Source organism: Mesoplodon bidens, assembly GCF_964165515.1.
Source record: "Mesoplodon bidens genome assembly, chromosome: 10".
Taxonomy (NCBI): Eukaryota; Metazoa; Chordata; class Mammalia; order Artiodactyla; family Ziphiidae; genus Mesoplodon; species Mesoplodon bidens.
The window spans coordinates 67,652,551-67,668,986 of NC_138172.1; the positions used below are offsets into that span (position 1 = coordinate 67,652,551).

General features: G+C 52.1%; 2 protein-coding genes across 8 annotated transcripts; both read left to right on the forward strand.

Annotated features, from left to right (window-relative positions):
• The first annotated feature begins 1,229 nt into the window (after positions 1–1,229).
• On the forward strand, positions 1,230–13,105 carry FANCE (FA complementation group E). Of its 6 annotated transcripts, XR_014016786.1 has the most exons (11): positions 1,230–1,716; positions 4,150–4,768; positions 5,357–5,401; positions 5,727–5,795; positions 6,092–6,235; positions 6,650–6,773; positions 6,999–7,077; positions 8,437–8,503; positions 9,744–9,869; positions 11,414–11,720; positions 12,823–13,105. XR_014016786.1 is itself a non-coding variant. In XM_081245298.1 (10 exons), the coding sequence occupies exons 1-10, from the start codon at positions 1,469–1,471 to the stop codon at positions 11,513–11,515; spliced, it is 1,623 nt and encodes a 540-aa protein (XP_081101424.1). In that variant the 5' UTR covers positions 1,230–1,468; the 3' UTR covers positions 11,516–13,105. The 6 variants fall into 6 exon arrangements, 4 of the variants coding, with proteins under 4 accessions (XP_081101424.1, XP_081101426.1, XP_081101425.1 ...); XR_014016787.1 differs by having other exon boundaries at positions 8,441–8,503; positions 11,414–13,105; XM_081245298.1 differs by having other exon boundaries at positions 11,414–13,105.
• Positions 13,106–13,260: 155 nt separating this feature from the next.
• On the forward strand, positions 13,261–15,976 carry RPL10A (ribosomal protein L10a). Of its 2 annotated transcripts, XM_081245302.1 has the most exons (6): positions 13,261–13,329; positions 13,677–13,751; positions 13,827–13,907; positions 14,262–14,410; positions 15,320–15,492; positions 15,773–15,976. In XM_081245302.1, the coding sequence occupies exons 1-6, from the start codon at positions 13,325–13,327 to the stop codon at positions 15,941–15,943; spliced, it is 654 nt and encodes a 217-aa protein (XP_081101428.1). In that variant the 5' UTR covers positions 13,261–13,324; the 3' UTR covers positions 15,944–15,976. The 2 variants fall into 2 exon arrangements, with proteins under 2 accessions (XP_081101428.1, XP_081101429.1); XM_081245303.1 differs by lacking the exons at positions 13,261–13,329; positions 13,677–13,751; positions 13,827–13,907 and adding an exon at positions 13,940–14,170.
• The last annotated feature ends 460 nt before the right edge of the window (positions 15,977–16,436 follow it).

The window sequence follows — 16,436 nt, forward strand, 5'->3', positions numbered from 1 at the left end:
TGTGGCATGTGGGATCTTAGTTCCCCAGCCAGGGATCAAACCGGCATCCCCTGCATTGCGAGACGGATTCTTAACCACTGGACCACCAGGGAAGTCCCTCCCTTGAAATCATTTTGGAAAAAATAAAAAATTTGGCTCCAATGGAAATCAGATCCAGTTCAAAATATGCCTATGGCTTCCCATACTATTCAGGGTGAAAGACAAATTCTCTCTATGATGTCAAGGCCTCACAAGATCTGGTCTGGTTACCTCTGCTGTTACTCCCCAGCAAGTGCACTCTTGCCTGACCACCTATTTAAAACTACCTCACACTATCTCCCTTCCCTGCTATATCCTTGAAAGCACTTATCACAAACAAACATTCTATTGTTTACTTACTTAGTTGTCTGTCTCTCCTCAATTGAGGGTCAGCAACAATGAGGGCAAAGGTCTTTATTTTGTTCCCTGCATCCTGAGCACTAGGTGCTCAGTAAAGATTTATTGATTGAGTGGATGTGTGCATGGCAGCAGAAGCTGGGAGGATGGAAATACAAGCTGACACCCAAAGGAGGGTTTATGGGGTGCTGTGGGGCTCTTCTCCCCTCTGCCTTTACTCCTATCCTCTGCTATGGTCCCTCCCTTCGCTGGAAGCCTGCCTCCTCCAGCAGATTTCCTTAAACCAAAACCCTGGGAGGTGGAGGCACTCTTGGTCCCTTATAAACCACCAGAGCAAGGCCACTTCTTGATCTTAGGGAGGAAGTTTACAGGAATGCCTTTGGCCATATAGATGGCATTAGGTTTTACTGCGACTCCATTCTTGGGTATATTAGTAGATCAAACGTTTCTGGAGAGGACTGAAACCCGAATGATGGCAGTTGATGGCCTGTGGAAGAGGTGACGTTATGGTAAATTATGATCAAATCCTATGGCAAAGTCCATGATCTATAAGCAACATGGGCGTCAGCTAAAATTAAATGATGCTTGGATCCTGAAGTACAACCAGCAGGATCCCTGATATCCATTCTGTACGCCCGCCCCCTCACTTACTTCAGCGATTGCTGGAGGAAGGGAGGTTAGGGTCAGCCGCAGAGGACGCGCTCCTCCATCAAGACCCGCCCCACTCTATCTCTTGCATGACCCCGCCCACTAACCTATTTCCTTGTGGCACCGCCCCCACTCTGGTCCCGCCTCGTCAGTAGATCTGCACTCGGCTTTCGCCCCACCTCCCTACTCCTATCCTCCATGCCCCTTCCGGCGTGCCCTTGCGCCCAGCCCCGGCCGCACTTCCCCGTTCCTTTCCTTTCTGACAGATCGTCTCGCGCGCTGGCCGGGTGCGAGTCCGAGAGCCTCCCCGAACGCTGAGGAGGGAATGTGGCGCGCGCGGGAAGGGGCCGGCCTCAGCGTCAGGGCCGGCGCTGTCGTCCGCTTCCCTTTCCCCAGGCCCCGGAGCTGAGACCCGAAACCAGGGCGCGGCTCCCTGGCCCCGGGCATGGAGGACCCGGAGGCGGCACCCGCTCAGGCTGAGGGCGCGGAGCCGGCGCCCTGGGCGCACCTAGAGGCCCCCGCCCGCCTCCTGCTGCAGGCGCTGCAGGCGGGGCCCGACGGGGCGCGGCGCGGCTTGGGGTTGCTGCGGGCTCTGAGCGGCCGCGGCGGGGAGCCCTTCGGCTGGGACCGCGTCTTCGAGGCGCTGTGCCGGGAGGAGCCAGTCGTGGAGGGCCCGGACTGTCGCCTGGTGCTGTAAGTCGTCCGCCCGCGTTCCTCCTGCCCTGCTGGTCGCGGCGGCCGCTGGCGTAGCTCGGGGTGCTGCCCGTCATCCTCCACGGTGGTGTGAGGCAGGGGCTGGCGCTACCCACTTCTCTATATGAGAAGATCGAGGCACAGAGAGGTGAAATACTTGCCCCGAGAGCGTGTCCCTCCGCGCGCCCTGTGAGGAGGGGCCTCCGGCAGACCCTCATGGCGTAGGTACTGGGTGCAGTGCTGCCTACCTAGACGGAAGACACCTGCCCTCGGTTGGGTGTAAATGAATAATTATGTCAGTGGATTCTAATTAATTTTAATCACACACTTCCATCTCTTACCTCCAGTATAGATCAAGAGTACACGTGTATTAAAATACGTACATTGTCAAGTATACATAAATAGAAATTTTTAAAATTTTTATTTATATTTATTTATTTATGGCTGTGTTGGGTCTTCGTTGCTGCACGCGGGCTTTCTCTAGTTGCGGAGAGCAGGGGCTACTCTTCATTGCAGTGCGCGGCGGTGGCTTCTCGTTGCGGAGCACGGGCTCTAGGCGCGCAGGCTTCATTAGTTGTGGCATGCAGGCTCAGGAGTTGTGACACATGGGCTTAGTTGCTCTGCGGCATGTGGGATCTTCCTCGACCAGGAATGGAACCCGTGTCCCCTGCATTGGCAGGCGGACTCCTTACCACTGCGCCACCAGGGAAGTCCCCATAAACAGAAATTTAAAACATGGTAAATGACAATAAACATCGGATCATGCTGGGTTTATATTATCAATTTTTCAAAGCATAATACACAGTTTAGGGCAAGATCTCTTACCTTAAGGATGGTGTTCTTGATAATTTCTAGTCTTTTGGGTGACTTTGAACTTTTTCCCCCCTCTTCATGTGGCTAGGAGCAGAAGTGTCAGCTCTGCCATTTTTAAATTAGGTTGTGCTTCCCTTACTGGTAGTCAGTTTCTTTTCTGACATCCTTGTAAGCCATGTGTCCATTTTGTGAGGGTTCGTTTTGTTAAGAAAGATAATACAGCGTCCATAGATGCACTTAACTATCTAGTTAAGTAAAATACAGAAAGTAACGGAGTGAGGTGCCACCTTCAGCCTCTAGGGGGCTGAAGAGCAGGCCTCCCACTCTCCTTGAATTCCCTCCCTAAGAATTGGGCTGGACACTGGAATATGGAGGGCCAATCCATATTTTAAATATTTGTAATACTTAATTTTTTATGTTTTAGATAAATAGAAATAGAAGTTCTATTATTTTCTTCCCACACTCCATCTTGAATTTCTTTCAAGAGAATGGTCGAGAATTTTCTGAATCTGCAAATTGGACGCTCTAGAAATGTTTACGCAATGGTCTGGCCCTTTCTGGACAGAGTAAGGGGAATGGAACTTAACCTGCAGTCCCTGGATAGAACTGTACTGCAGTATAATTGTTTTCTTTTGTAATCCTATGTATTTTATGCATTTAACCCTCTTATTCTGATAAGGGAGTCCATGCACAAAAAAGGTAAAAGTCCTTGGAGTAGGCTCTTCCCCACTTCTCTACTCCCAGTATCCTCCACCACAAATTGACAATCTTTTTAACTTTTACTCTAGTTTTCTCTCTCATTTAGTGTTTTTTCTCCACAAAAAAATGAAAGGTTTTGTTCCTCTCTCATATATCCCAAGTGCCTCTGTGTGTGATGACTAACAGCCCCGCAAAGTCATGTATACAGAGGTGCAGAGGCGTGATGGGTGGTGGGCTAGATGCATTAATGACCTGCTTGCCACTCCAGCAAGCCTCAGGTCACATAGCATCTGCATTCGTGCCTTTGTCACGTTACAGATGGCTGCTTTGCTCTGTCCACAGCAGTCTTGCTGATCTGTGAACACTTATTCTCAGAGATTTAATTCAGTCAGTAAATGTACACCAAGTGCCTGCTTTAGGCTGGTGTTGTGCTGGGTACTGGGACACAGAGGAAAGAGACACTGCTTCTGCCTCTCAGGAACTCAGTTCAGTGAAAGGAACATCAGAGCTGGACAGATGTGACCCTGTGAGTTCCAGGGGACTGCCAAGGGGAGCACAGGGCTGCAGGCTAAGCATTGCTCAGTATTCTGGAGTATTATTTTTACGTAAAGTTTGGGAAAGGGCTTCTTTTTCTTTTTTACATAAAACAAGCATGGATCTATTATAGGGTAGGTTTCAACGTGAATTTTTGAGCTGAAATAGGAGATGTCGAAGAGCAGGGCCTAGTGTAGTGTAGAATAGATGCTCACTTGTTGAATGACTTCCATGCTGTTCCCTCCTCCATCCATACTGACTCGCAGGTACTGCCCACCAGCGCCCCCATCTGTCTGGTGCCATCTAGCCTCTAGCTCTACCCAGTCTGCCCTATATGTTCCTTTCAGCAAGACACTCTTAACTGCTTGTTCTCCCTCTGCTACCCAGGAAACCACTGCTGCTGCGATTGCCCCCGTTATGCCAGAGGAACCTGATGTCCCTACTGATGGCTGTTTGGCCGTCGCTGCCTGAAAGCAGTCTCCACCCTGTGCTGCAGATTGTGCAGCAGGATCCAAGCCCCGACCCTGATCCCTGGCTCCGGACCCTTGGGGAATTTCTGCGAAGGGATCTAGGTGTTGGGGTCTCCATTGAGGGAGTGTCCCCACTGTCTAAAAGGTGCCAGAGACAGCTCCGAGGCCTGTGTAGGCAGCTGGGCCAAGGGGGCAGGAAGTTGAAGTTGCCCCAGGCTCCAGATCCTGAAGGGAAAGAACAGGAGGACAAGGACTCCCAGCGGCCTGGGAAGCGCAGAAAGGAACCGGAGGAAGAGCCTGCCAGTCCTGAGGGGGAGAGGGCCCCCAAAAGGCTCCGGTGTTTGGAAAAGGAAGAAGAAGAAAGTCATGAGGAAAACAGACCTGAACGTGAATCTTTGGAGTCCCTGGCCAGTGGAGGAGGTGCATCATCCATTAAGAACCAGCCTGTTTTGGGGGCTAAGCCCAGTGAGGCTGGTCAGAGTCTAAAGGATGCTAAGGGCCTACCTGAGAGTTTGGAGTTGCCCAGAGCTATCCAGGTACTAGGGTGAGGAGGCTGCTTTCGAGTGATTCTTCAGGAATGGGGGGTTTACACAGGGCAAAAGCCCGTTGGGATACTGTGTCCCACTTGGGATGACTGTAGTCCGTGGAGCAAGGGGAAGGAGGTGGGGTTGAGGGAATGTAGTTTCTGCTCCACAGATTCTGAGGAGGGGGTGGGGACGGGAGTTACTGGAGGTGGGAGCCCTCGACCTAATGATCAGTAGTGTGAGGTTAAGGGTACCACGGAAGAGGAAAGGCTCTGGAGCTACCCCTGCCACCCATCTTATGGGAATGGGGGAATCATACCAGCATGTCCAGCCTGTCCTCCCAGCCCAAGGCCTGGGTCTGCCCCCATTAGGATGGATGCAGAGAAGACAAGTCTGTTCAGTTGGGTTTACATAGGTCTTGTCTAGTTTGAGTTCTTTAAGCACTTTGCAAGGTTTATGCTTCATGTTCTGGCTCTCTTGAATCATCTTTGCCCGCTAGCGCCCACTGACCTGGGGCCTGCTCAGAGAGGGGGCTGGGTCTGGGTTGGGGGCCATGCTGCGTGGGTGGGGACATGGCAGTGACTGGGCTCTCCTCTGCAGGAACAAGTTCCCAGGCTGCAGCAGTTGCTCAAGACCCTCGGGAAGGTGACTGGCCCTACTATGCTACCCATAACCCTTCTTCCGCCCCCTGCCTGGACCCCAGCTGTGCCCAGGGAAGCCCCAGTGCAGTGAGGAACAGGCCGTTTGGGTCAGGGGGTTGGAATGAAGGTCTGAGCACAGTCCCTGCAAAGGCTTTTCTTGGTCCAAGTATGTTGTCTAACCTGAGACAGGTTTTAACTCCAGGCAAGTTCCTCTCCTCTAGTAGCACCTTCTGGGGTCCTTAGCCATCCACTCTGCCAATTGAAGGGGTGGCCTCAGTGACTTGTCACTGAGGGCTCTGCAGGTCCTAACATGGGATTTGCCTTCCCAGGGGGTGGAAGGGCTGGAGGGCACCCCACCAGTTGAGCTGCAGCTTCTCCACGAATGCAGTCCTGGTCAGGTGAGTCCAGAAAAACTGCCTGGCCCTGAGGACACGGTCCCTCTCTCCATTTAAGTTTGTGTTTCCCTGCCTCATGCAGGAATTTGGGGAGGGGATTTTGTTGGGTTTTTTGGTCTCGGGGCAGGGGTGACCCTCAGAGGTTTCTTTTAGCCCTTGGTTCCTCCTTGTAGGGCAACTCTCCCCACCTTACCTTACCCTGGAGTGTCCTGGCCTCGCTCCTTCTGCTGCCCGGTTGGATTGAGACAGCCCAGCAGAGACAGGCTGAGTGTCCCGGTGTCCTCCCTCCTCCTTGGCAGGTGGACCTGGTGTGTGCCCAGCTGCAGCTCCCTCAGCTCTCGGACACAGGTCTCCTGCAGCTCTGCACCTGGCTGCTGGCCCTTTCACCAGATCTCAGCCTCAGCAATGCTACTGTGCTGACCAGGAGCCTCTTCCTTGGACGGGTAGGTGCACTGGGACACACATGGAGCGCCAGGGACAGTGAGGGAGAGAGTCTGAACCCTCAGCAGGGTGGGAGAGGGGTTCCCAGCCTTGCATGCATCTGCTTGTCTGGGGAGCCTGGGGCAAGGGAAGAGCATGGCCCCCTAGGCCATCTACCCACCTGGCATCTAACTCCTCCTTCTTGGGCCCCAGATCCTCACAGAAGTGGAAGGGATTTGGGGTTTGGGATCAGGGATTTGGGAGCTGGGGAAGGGAGCTATGTGTCCTTTCCAATGAGTGGATCCATGTGAGTCCTAGATAAAAGAACTTCTTTTTTCTCTGTACTGTAATGTGTGAGCCTCTGAAATACGTGTTCAATAAACACTGATAGGAAGGAAGAAGAAAGAAATGAATATTTTCCTCCCCGTTGGCTGTAGATTCTCTCCCTGACTTCCTCAGCCTCCCGCTTGCTCACAACTGCCCTGACCTCCTTCTGTACTAAGTACACCTATGCCGTCTGCAGAGCCCTCCTTGGCCCTGTGCTCCAAGCCCCAGGAACAGGTAATTCTGGAATGGGCCCCAGGCCTGGTAGCTCTGCCCTGTCTGTTCCCAGCACCCTTCACCCCCCGGGTGGCCCTGGCAGGAGCTGAGTTTTCAATAAATGAAGATACCTGTTGCTTCCCTGACGATGCCACCTGTAAAGGGCTAGGCATTTTGTTCCCTGCTAGCCCCATTCTCTCCTGCCAGCTTCTCCCAGGCTTTTCCCCTCTGCTGTCACCCACCCAGGTCCAGCTCAAACAGAGTTACTGTGTTGCCTTACGAAGGACGAGGCCCTGGAGCCGGACATGCAGGCTCTAATGCTGGGGTGAGTGTACAAGCTCCACGCTGGCCCCACCCGCACCTCCTCCCTCTGGCTAAACCTGTTCTTGGCATTCTGGATTTGGAGCCGGCTGGGTACCAGGCCCTGTGCCTGAAATACAGGCAGTGGCACAGCCGATGCCCCCTCTCACTGTCCTGAGCCTGGCTTGTGCCTTCCCACCTGTGGGCCCCTGTAAGCTGCCATCCCATGCGCCTTCCCAAGCCCAGGGTTTCAGTCTTCTGTGCCAGGTGCCCCCGGGAATGGGAAGAGGCTGGTGCTCCTGCTCTTGAGTTCTTGGCGTAGTTGGAACATGGCGTAGTGGTTCAGAGCACTGGCTCTGGAGTCAGACAGACATGGTTGCAGATCTCAACCTTCACTTTTATTTAAATGTGTGAGTTTTAAACAGGTTATTCCATCTCTCTGAGCCTCTGTTTCCATGTATGAACTCGGTAGAGTTTTTCTAGATAGTAAATGTGATAATGCATATAATGGCCTCGGCACAGTATTTGGCACCTAGTGAGTGCTCAAATATTGTTATTAAATTGGTGTTAAATTTGGGTATCAAAATTGGGGAGTCAAGATACAGACATGTAGAAATAATGAGTAGGTGAGATCTCATTGGACACTAACGTGAAATATGAAATGCTAAGTATAATATGAGAAGGAACAGTCGCAAAAATACTACCAGCCACCAGTTATTGAGCAGTTTCTCTGTGCTTTAGATTTATTACTTCGTTAGTCTTCATGCAATCCTGTGAGGAAAGTGCTGCGGCCGCCTTAGAGATGGAAAAACTGTAGCTCAGAGAGGTTGAGGGAGGTGGCCAAAGGTCACACAGCCAGCAAGTGCGAAAGCCTGGGATCAAACCCAAGTCTGTGCACCCAAGAAGCCGCACCATTTCCATGTGACATCCTGCTTTTCCAAACAAGCTGAGGACAGTAGGTGCAGCTGGAGTGGACCTCACCGTGGGCTGGGCTCCGCAGGGAGGTCTCGCCTTCTCTAGGAAGCCTCCTGTGTGTCATCTCACCCATCATCATCCTCCTCTTCCCTGGGTTGTCCTCCGCTTTCGAACTCAGGAGGCACTATCGATTCCTGGTTATTTTCCAGGGGACCTTTGTACCTCTCACTGCCAAATCCTTCATGTCAGGTCCCGGGGGTCTTGGGCTGTGGCCTTCCCAGCACTGAGTATGGGCTCTGCAGCAGTGGCTGCTAGATGGCCTCCAGCATCAGGGGGCTCTGACTGCTTCCTCTGTTGGCTGGAGATCTTGGCTGTCCCCAGGGCCTTGCCCTGCCTTGGGGTAGGAGCAGTAGATACTCAGCCTCAGGTGGGAGGCTGAGCTTTCCTCACTGGGGCCTGTGCCTTGCAGACAGATCTTGGAGCTGCCCTGGAAGGAAGAGACTTTCTTGGTGTTGCAGTCACTCCTGGAGCGGCAGGTGAGCAGGCTGCCTTGGGGAAGAGTGGACAAAGAAGCGCTGCAGTGCTGTGGCTGGGTGTGCGGCTCCTGGGTGTCTGACCCCTTCAGTGATGGAGGGGCAAGCAGGATGACTGCCCTCTGGCAGGGTGCCCGTGACAGTGGGAGGGTCCAGGGGCTTGAAAGGCCGGTAGCAGAGAGCTGACTGCACGGTGAATCCCAGCTCTGCCTCTTAGTAGCTGTGTGGCCTTGGGGAGGGACTTTTTGATGTGTGTGTGTGTAAATTTAATTTATTTTTTAATTTAATTCATTTATTTTTTGGCCGCACTGCGTGGCATGCGGGACCCTAGTTCCCCGACCAGGGATTGAACCCGTGCCCCCTGAAGTGGAAGCGCGGAGTCCTAACCACTGGACTGCCAAGGGACAGTGCCTAATTTATTTTTGAATAGGTAATAGATTCATATGTTCATAATTTTGAAAGCTTAAAAGGATATAGTGAAAAAATTTCCCCCAGCCACCCAGATTCCCCTCTGCAGGGCTAATCAGTGTTACTAGTGGCAGGGGAACCCTCCCAGAGATGCTGTCTATATACAAGGACACATGGTGAAATTTACTTTTCCCCTGCCTTCTACATAGATGGTAACACACCAAGCTCAGGCTCTGCACTTTGCTTTTTTCATCTAACGGTACGTTTAAGCAGTTTTTCCATATATCAGTACCTAAAATTCTGCCTCATTGGTTTATAACGTAGGTAGTTGACTTAACCTCTTTATGCCTCAGTTTCCTCATCTGCAAAAGGGGAGTGATGATAGCACCTACCACATAAAACTGGGGTGAGGTTTCAATGGTATAATTGGTGTAACGTGCTCAGAATGGTACCTAATGCATAATAAGTGTTTATTAAATTGTGACTAGGAAGATCTATTGTTATTATACTGCCAGTGCCCCATTGGGACCTCACTCCTTTATATCTTCAACCACTAAGCCAGGAGAGGGACCCTTGTCCCCCATCTCCTAATCTGAGCCTGTGCAACAGTGGCCACCATTTTCTGAGACCTGTGTGCTAGGCTTTCTGTGCATAATCTCATTTAATCCTTTTCACAGTCTTCAGAGTTTGACATCATGAGCCCCATTTTATAGATGTGGAAACTGAGTCTCAGTTAAGTGACCTGCACAGGGTCACCTGGTTAGGAAGTGATGGAGTTGGGAGTTGAATCCAGGGCCCTTTCTTGTGCTACTGTCCGATCTCCTAACGTGTGCAGGTGGAGATGCCCTCTGAGAAGTTCAGTGTGTTGATGGAGAAACTCTGTAAAGAGGGGCCAGCAGCCACCACGTCCATGGCCTATGCCAAGCTCATGCTGACAGTGATAACCAAGTATCAGGCCAATGTGAGTATCGGTAGGGTCATGAGGGCTGCTCCTGCTGCTCTGAGCCTGCCACGAGGGTATATGGTTGCCAGGGAGAAAACCCTGAGTGTTAGCCTGGGAAACCACAAGTTCAAGCCCAAGACAGGGGAGTGAGACTGCTTAGGAGTTCATTCATCCAGCCAGCACTGCTGTGGGCCAGATGCTATCTGGGGCATTAGGGAATCAACAGTGACCATATCACAGTTTCTGTCCTGGACTTGACCCTCTCCCCCAGTTAGTGAGAGGGGAGAGAGATGATAAATGGCTCATTGTAATATCTGGTAGGAGCCAGGTGAAAGGTATGCACAGGGCATTTGATGACAGAGGAAAAGGGGGCAACTAAACCTTGTTTGTGGTTGGGAGTTGGGACAGGCTTCCAGACTCTTAAAGGGTGAGTAGTAGTCAAGGGCGGAGATGAAGGAAAGGGCATTCCAGGCAAAAGAAACGGTGTAAGCACTCAGTATCCCAGGGGATCTGCAGGTACATCATTGTAGCTGAGGCCTAAAATCCCAAGAGTAGATGGCTGTAGGGCATGAAGTTAGAGAGCTAAAATACTGAGAGCTGATACTTGTAGCCCCTGAGATGTTCCAGGCATCGTTCTAAGCCCTTTGCATATGTTAACTCACTAGTTTATTCCAGGTGTTAGTCCTATGAGAAGATACTATTATTAGCTCCATTTTATAGGTGAGGAAATTGAGACGCAGGTTAAAGTAATTTGCCCAAGGTCACATTGCCAAGTCATGGTAGCATCTAATGGAGGGCCCTGTAGGTTATGGTGAGGAGCTTGGACTTTATCTTGAAGACCAGGTCTTCTCTTGGCTCTTAACCCTTTTCTTGGGATCACAGGCCTATTTGATGATTTGGTGAAAGGCATACATCCTCCCAGAAAAATGGAAATATGAATACACATCTTATGCACAATTTCAGGAAGCTCCTGGATCCTCTGAAGACCCTCTGTAGATCCTGGAAGGACCTGCAATATGAGGCATCAGAGGTTATCTCAGGGCCTTCAGCTGGAGTGACCTGATTAGACTTGTATTCTATAAAGAAACCTCTGGCCTTGGCAAGGAATGGGGATTGGAGAGTGAAGGTACAGGGCAGAGATGGGTCAGAGGTTGCAGCAACAGGTCAGGGAAGAAAGAGTGGCCCAGAAGGAATGTGGCAGCCACAGTGGAGTGTCTCTGAACCTCAGTTTCCTCATCTGTAAAATGGGAGGATTGTGAGGATTAAATGAAGTCATGCATATAAAGTGCTGCCACATAGTAAGCACCTAATAATTGTCAACTATTCTTAATATGGCTGACATAGTACGTTGTGCAGTTAGTGTTTGACCCCAGGTCTACCTGAATCCAAACACCTTGCTTAACCATGGTGAGATAATAAGGATAGATTGCTCAGGGAGTCATCTCCTCCTACTGTCCTTGTGTCCTGGATTTCTCTCTTCTAACTAAACAGAGCCCAGGGGCAGAGGGGAGAGGGGAGGGATCAGCTGCTAGAGTCCAGACATGATTCTTCCTTCTCTCCAGATCAGTGAGCCCCAGAGGCTGGGCCTGGTGGCAGTTCTGGAGCTCAATACCACTTTCCTGAGGAAGTCCCTGCAGGCTGCCCTGAGACATCTGGCCCCCTGACCATCCACCAAGGGACCACCCTCCCGGACCTCCCTCGTCAGATTCCCGAAGGACACTTCTGCCCTGAGCACCTCACCCTGCCCCTTGCCTGGGGGTCAGGGCTGAGCCTGGCCATCCCAGGGGTCAACTGTCTCCCTGCTCCAGGCTGCAGAGAAGCCATCTGGGCCACCCAGTCAGCAGGAAGGGTCTGGGGCTAAGGGGCTGGGTGAGTTGTATTACCAAGAGCTGCTGAGCCTGGGCTGCCTCCTTGTCATTTCTACCTCAGGCTGTGGGGACAGACACTTTAAGATAGGTCCAGCAGTTAAGACTCCTCACTTCCATTGCAGGGGACGAGGGTTGGATCCCTGGTTGGGGGAGCTCCGCATGCCGTGAGATGTGGCCAAAATATAATAATAATAAATAAAATAGGAATTAAGATAGGCCTCAATAGGGTCAAAGCTAGCACAAATCTCTTGTGTGCAAGTGTATGTTATGATCCTGTGTTGTTTCTGACTTGAATAATAATTTATCAGTGGTATTTCATAAAAAGCAGAAAGTTCAGTAATGTCTTATTAGAAGCAGTGCCTGCCTTCCTACTAACTCTGGGTGTTTGCTGAAAACTAACACATACCACGCCACCCCTACCCTGCTCAGTGACAGGGGCATCTTTTTCCAAGGGAAATGTTTGGTGCGGGGAAGGTGGTAGAGTTCTGTGGGCCAGATCATGTATGATACCACCCACCCCAGCCCTATCAGAGCTGTCTGTTGAGTATGTGGGCTGTGCATCCTGCACTGGGGAAGGGGGCTTGAGGGTGAGAGTGACTCAGCCTGGAGTTGGGGAAGACTTTTGGGCAGATGATGACTTTTGAGGAGGGATCTGAAGGGCTCCTGGGATTACTGTGAGCAGAGAACAGGATGAGGCTTATTGGACAGGAAAAGCAGAAAGGGTGTGCAATACTGTGGGCTTGTGTGTTCTACAACTATATTCCCACAGCACTTAGCTAGGCACCTTGTTCATAGTAAACACTTAACCTGGGGACTTCCTTGGTGGTCCAGTGGGAAAGACTCAGCGCTCCGAATGCAGAGGGCCCGGGTTCGATCCCTGGGTAGGGAACTAGATCTCACATGCATGCTGCAACTGAGTTCGCATGCCGCAAATAAGATCACACATGCTGCAACTAAACATGCCATAACAAAGATCCAGCGCAGCCAAAGTAAATATTTTAAAAACAAGCAAACAAACAAAAAGCCACAACCTGTAGATGTTACTGAGTCCACTATCAGGTGAAAGTTCATCACAGAACCTTACCCGCTCCTCCCCACCGCAGGCTCTGAGGCGCCGGGAAGAGAACTCGACATTTCCCTTCCCACAACTTCCTCAGAACTTCCTCCCCCGTTAGAACAAGATGATGAGGGAGACAGGTCAGGAGCAAAGCCTGCTTTTGAGAAGTGAAGCAGGTGCTAAAGTCAGGAGGAAGCATGGAGGCTTAAGGGACAAACATGTCGGAATTGCACGCGCTCAGCGGCCGGCACGGGGCGGCGCCCAGGAGTGTGACTACTGCAGCTCACCGCCCTGGGCTCAGCCTCTTCCCTAAGGGCCTGGGGCAGCTGCTGGTGGCAACGGGCGCCCGGGACCACCACCGGTGGTTGTGCAGGTATAGCGGTGCAACACGCGTCTGCCGCGGCGCCCCACCCCCGGCACTGAGCGACCCGACTGCTCTCAAGGGGGAAGCCGCGGGAACAAGGCATCTCTCGCGATAACCAGGTCGTATTTGAGCGCATGCGCGAAGGGAGGTGGTCTCTTTTCCGGTTATCACGGCGCCAGGGACTATGAGGTTAGTGGCGCTTAGAGTGCTATCCGCACTCATCCGCGCCTCCGGGCGCCCCTGTGGGGAGGGAGACACTACGGGCGGAATCGAGGGTCCTTGCCTATGCTTTGCCGTGGGGCATTTTTGCCAGGCTTCGGCCTACAGGCCTGGCGTTGGAGTTCGCGTGCCAAGGCCGGCCGCCAGTAGGGCCCCTCCTCCCCGGGTTTTGCATCTGGTCCAGATTGCCCCACTTGGCGTCCGAAATTCCCGGGGAGTATTCCGTGGACCATCCCCGAGCCTGAGCCTTCTGACACCCCAACGGATTGGTCCACTGCTTGCTGGTCCTGAGTGCTCGTCTTGCTTCCTTCTTGCAGCAGCAAAGTCTCCCGAGACACACTCTACGAGGCGGTGCGGGAAGTCCTGCACGGGAACCAGCGCAAGCGCCGGAAGTAAGCGCGGACTTCCGCGGAGGGCTGCTTTGGGAAGCCGCGGGCGGTCCGTTAACTTTGTTACGCTTTTTAAAGGTTTTTGGAGACGGTGGAGCTTCAGATAAGCCTGAAGAACTATGACCCTCAGAAGGACAAACGCTTCTCGGGCACCGTCAGGTTGGCACCGTTCTAATCCCACCCAGCCCTCAGTGTCCCCATGCCTGTCTCCTCCCTTCAGGCTCCTGTTGAGCCCGAGGCGGCCAGGCACGTGAGGCACTGAAGTGCTCGGGTAGTGCAGACCCCCTGCTCCGGGCAGGCGTGGCTGGACGGACCCCCACCCTGGGTCTTAAAACAAGAGGGGAGGCGTGGGGAGGCCTTGGCTGAGCCCGCCGGCTGGTTTGAGAAGCCAGACTAGCTGTTGGTGAATGCGGACGCTCTGGGTAAGGCTCAGTGCTGCAGCGGTCCCAGACCCCTTCACCTGCCCTTGGGACCCAGGGCTGGGTGTGACCTATAGTGTCCCCCAAAATGCAGGCTTAAGTCCACTCCCCGCCCCAAGTTTTCCGTGTGTGTTCTGGGGGACCAGCAGCATTGTGATGAGGCCAAGGCTGTGGACATCCCCCACATGGACATCGAGGCCCTGAAGAAACTCAACAAGAATAAGAAACTGGTCAAGAAGCTGGGTGAGTGTGCCTGGTGTGGTTCTTCCCCGCCCACGCACCCACCATGGTGTGGTTTAGTATGTGGGTTAGGGTGGAGGCAGTTCTCACTGGAGTGGTAGAACAGGAGTATTTCTGCCACTTGGATTTTAAAGTGATGATGGGGTAGAGTCAGGACAGAAAGGATCTGCTGTGGTTGGTTAACTTGATTGGTATTTTCTAGCCACGTGAAAATTCTATTTTGCTTTGAGGATTGGGTTTAATAAGGGAAGAAGGCCAGGCAGTGGTTCTTTTCTATGCAAGTGAGAACTGTCACATTGACAGGTCAGGTGTTGGTACATTCTGAATTGAAATTTCTACTTAAAGCTCCCATATTTCATTTTAACCTTTAGGCTATGTGATTGGAGCATTTTACAGATAAACAGGTTCCCCAGTTGTGCAGCTAAAAAGGCAGGATTTGAAACCAGGCAGTCTTAACTAGCGTGAGCATTTTCCATTGCAAGATGGGTTGTGGGTCAGCCTGGACTTCTGCTACCGGGTTTCATGTGAATGTTAGGCCAGTAAAAGTCCAGAGGATGGAGATAATACTGGAATGGGGAGAGGATTAAAAAGACTCGGTAGCTGGGCTTCCCTGGTGGCGCAGTGGTTGAGAGTCCGCCTGCCGATGCAGATTCGTGCCGCGGTCTGGGAGGATCCCACATGCCGCGGAGTGGCTGGGCCCGTGAGCCATTGCCGCTGAGCCTGCGCGTCCGGAGCCTGTGCTCCGCAACGGGATAGGCCACAACAGTGAGAGGCCCGTGTACCGCAAAAAAAAAAGTCGGTAGCTGGGCAAGGGGTAGAGTGCTGGTTAGAGGCCACTTCTGCGGTTGTCTCATAGCCCTGTTTAGAGGTGTCTTCAGGGGCCAGGTCCTAACGGCTTCCCCTCTTTACCAGCCAAGAAGTATGATGCCTTTTTGGCTTCAGAGTCTCTGATCAAGCAGATCCCACGAATCCTGGGCCCAGGCCTGAATAAAGCCGGCAAGTTCCCTTCCTTGCTGACCCACAATGAGAACATGGTGGCCAAAGTTGATGAAGTGAAGTCCACAATCAAGTTCCAGATGAAGAAGGTGAGGAGGTCTAGCTGGTTGCATAGGTTGAACAGTGGTGAAGTTGACCCACGTTCTCCAAGTGGGAGCTCTGGTTTGCATTTCTGTGGATACTTAGGACTTGTGACAGTCACCTAACAGGATTGAAGCTTTCCAAATAACTCTGGTCTTGGTCTGGGGCCAGAGCACTGCTCATTAGGTCACTGGAGGTCATAGGGATGGGCCACCTGGCTTGTAGACCCACTCTCCACATTCTCTTGAATCTAGCCACCAACCTGATTTGACCTTCCTCTCCCGACAGGTGCTGTGTCTGGCAGTGGCTGTTGGCCACGTGAAAATGACAGATGATGAGCTTGTGTACAACATCCACTTAGCTGTCAACTTCCTGGTGTCGTTGCTCAAGAAAAATTGGCAGAACGTTCGGGCTTTGTACATTAAGAGCACCATGGGCAAGCCCCAGCGCCTGTACTAAGGCACAGCTTAATAAACCATACTCCCACCATTACCACTGTCTCCTGTGGCTTTGGGAAGGGGGGGCGGTGCTTTGTGAGCTGACCTTGCATGCCACAGCACTGCACTGATGAGCCATTGATGGGTAGTCATTTACTGCAGACAAGGCAGGGCATTCTTTCTGCCCTCAGAAACTCAGAGTCTTATTAAGATCTCCTGGATACTAATAGGGCTGCTAATCAGGGCTGAAGTTTTTCAAATAACCCTGAGAAGAGCAGATCGGGGCCATTACCCCAGCCTGTACTGCTGCTGCCTGTCACTAGTGGAAAGGGGGGGTTAGAACCTTCACATTGAGGTTACTGACTTGGCCTTTCCTTGGCAGCATGCTTAACCTATGGCCTGTATGCCAGCAGTTCTTAAGGTGGGCTTTTTGTTTGGAGGGCTTTTTGATCCCTTGAAATCATTTGGGGTCTTGGTCTGCAGGAATCCCCAAGTAGTTACAAATGGAGATTGGG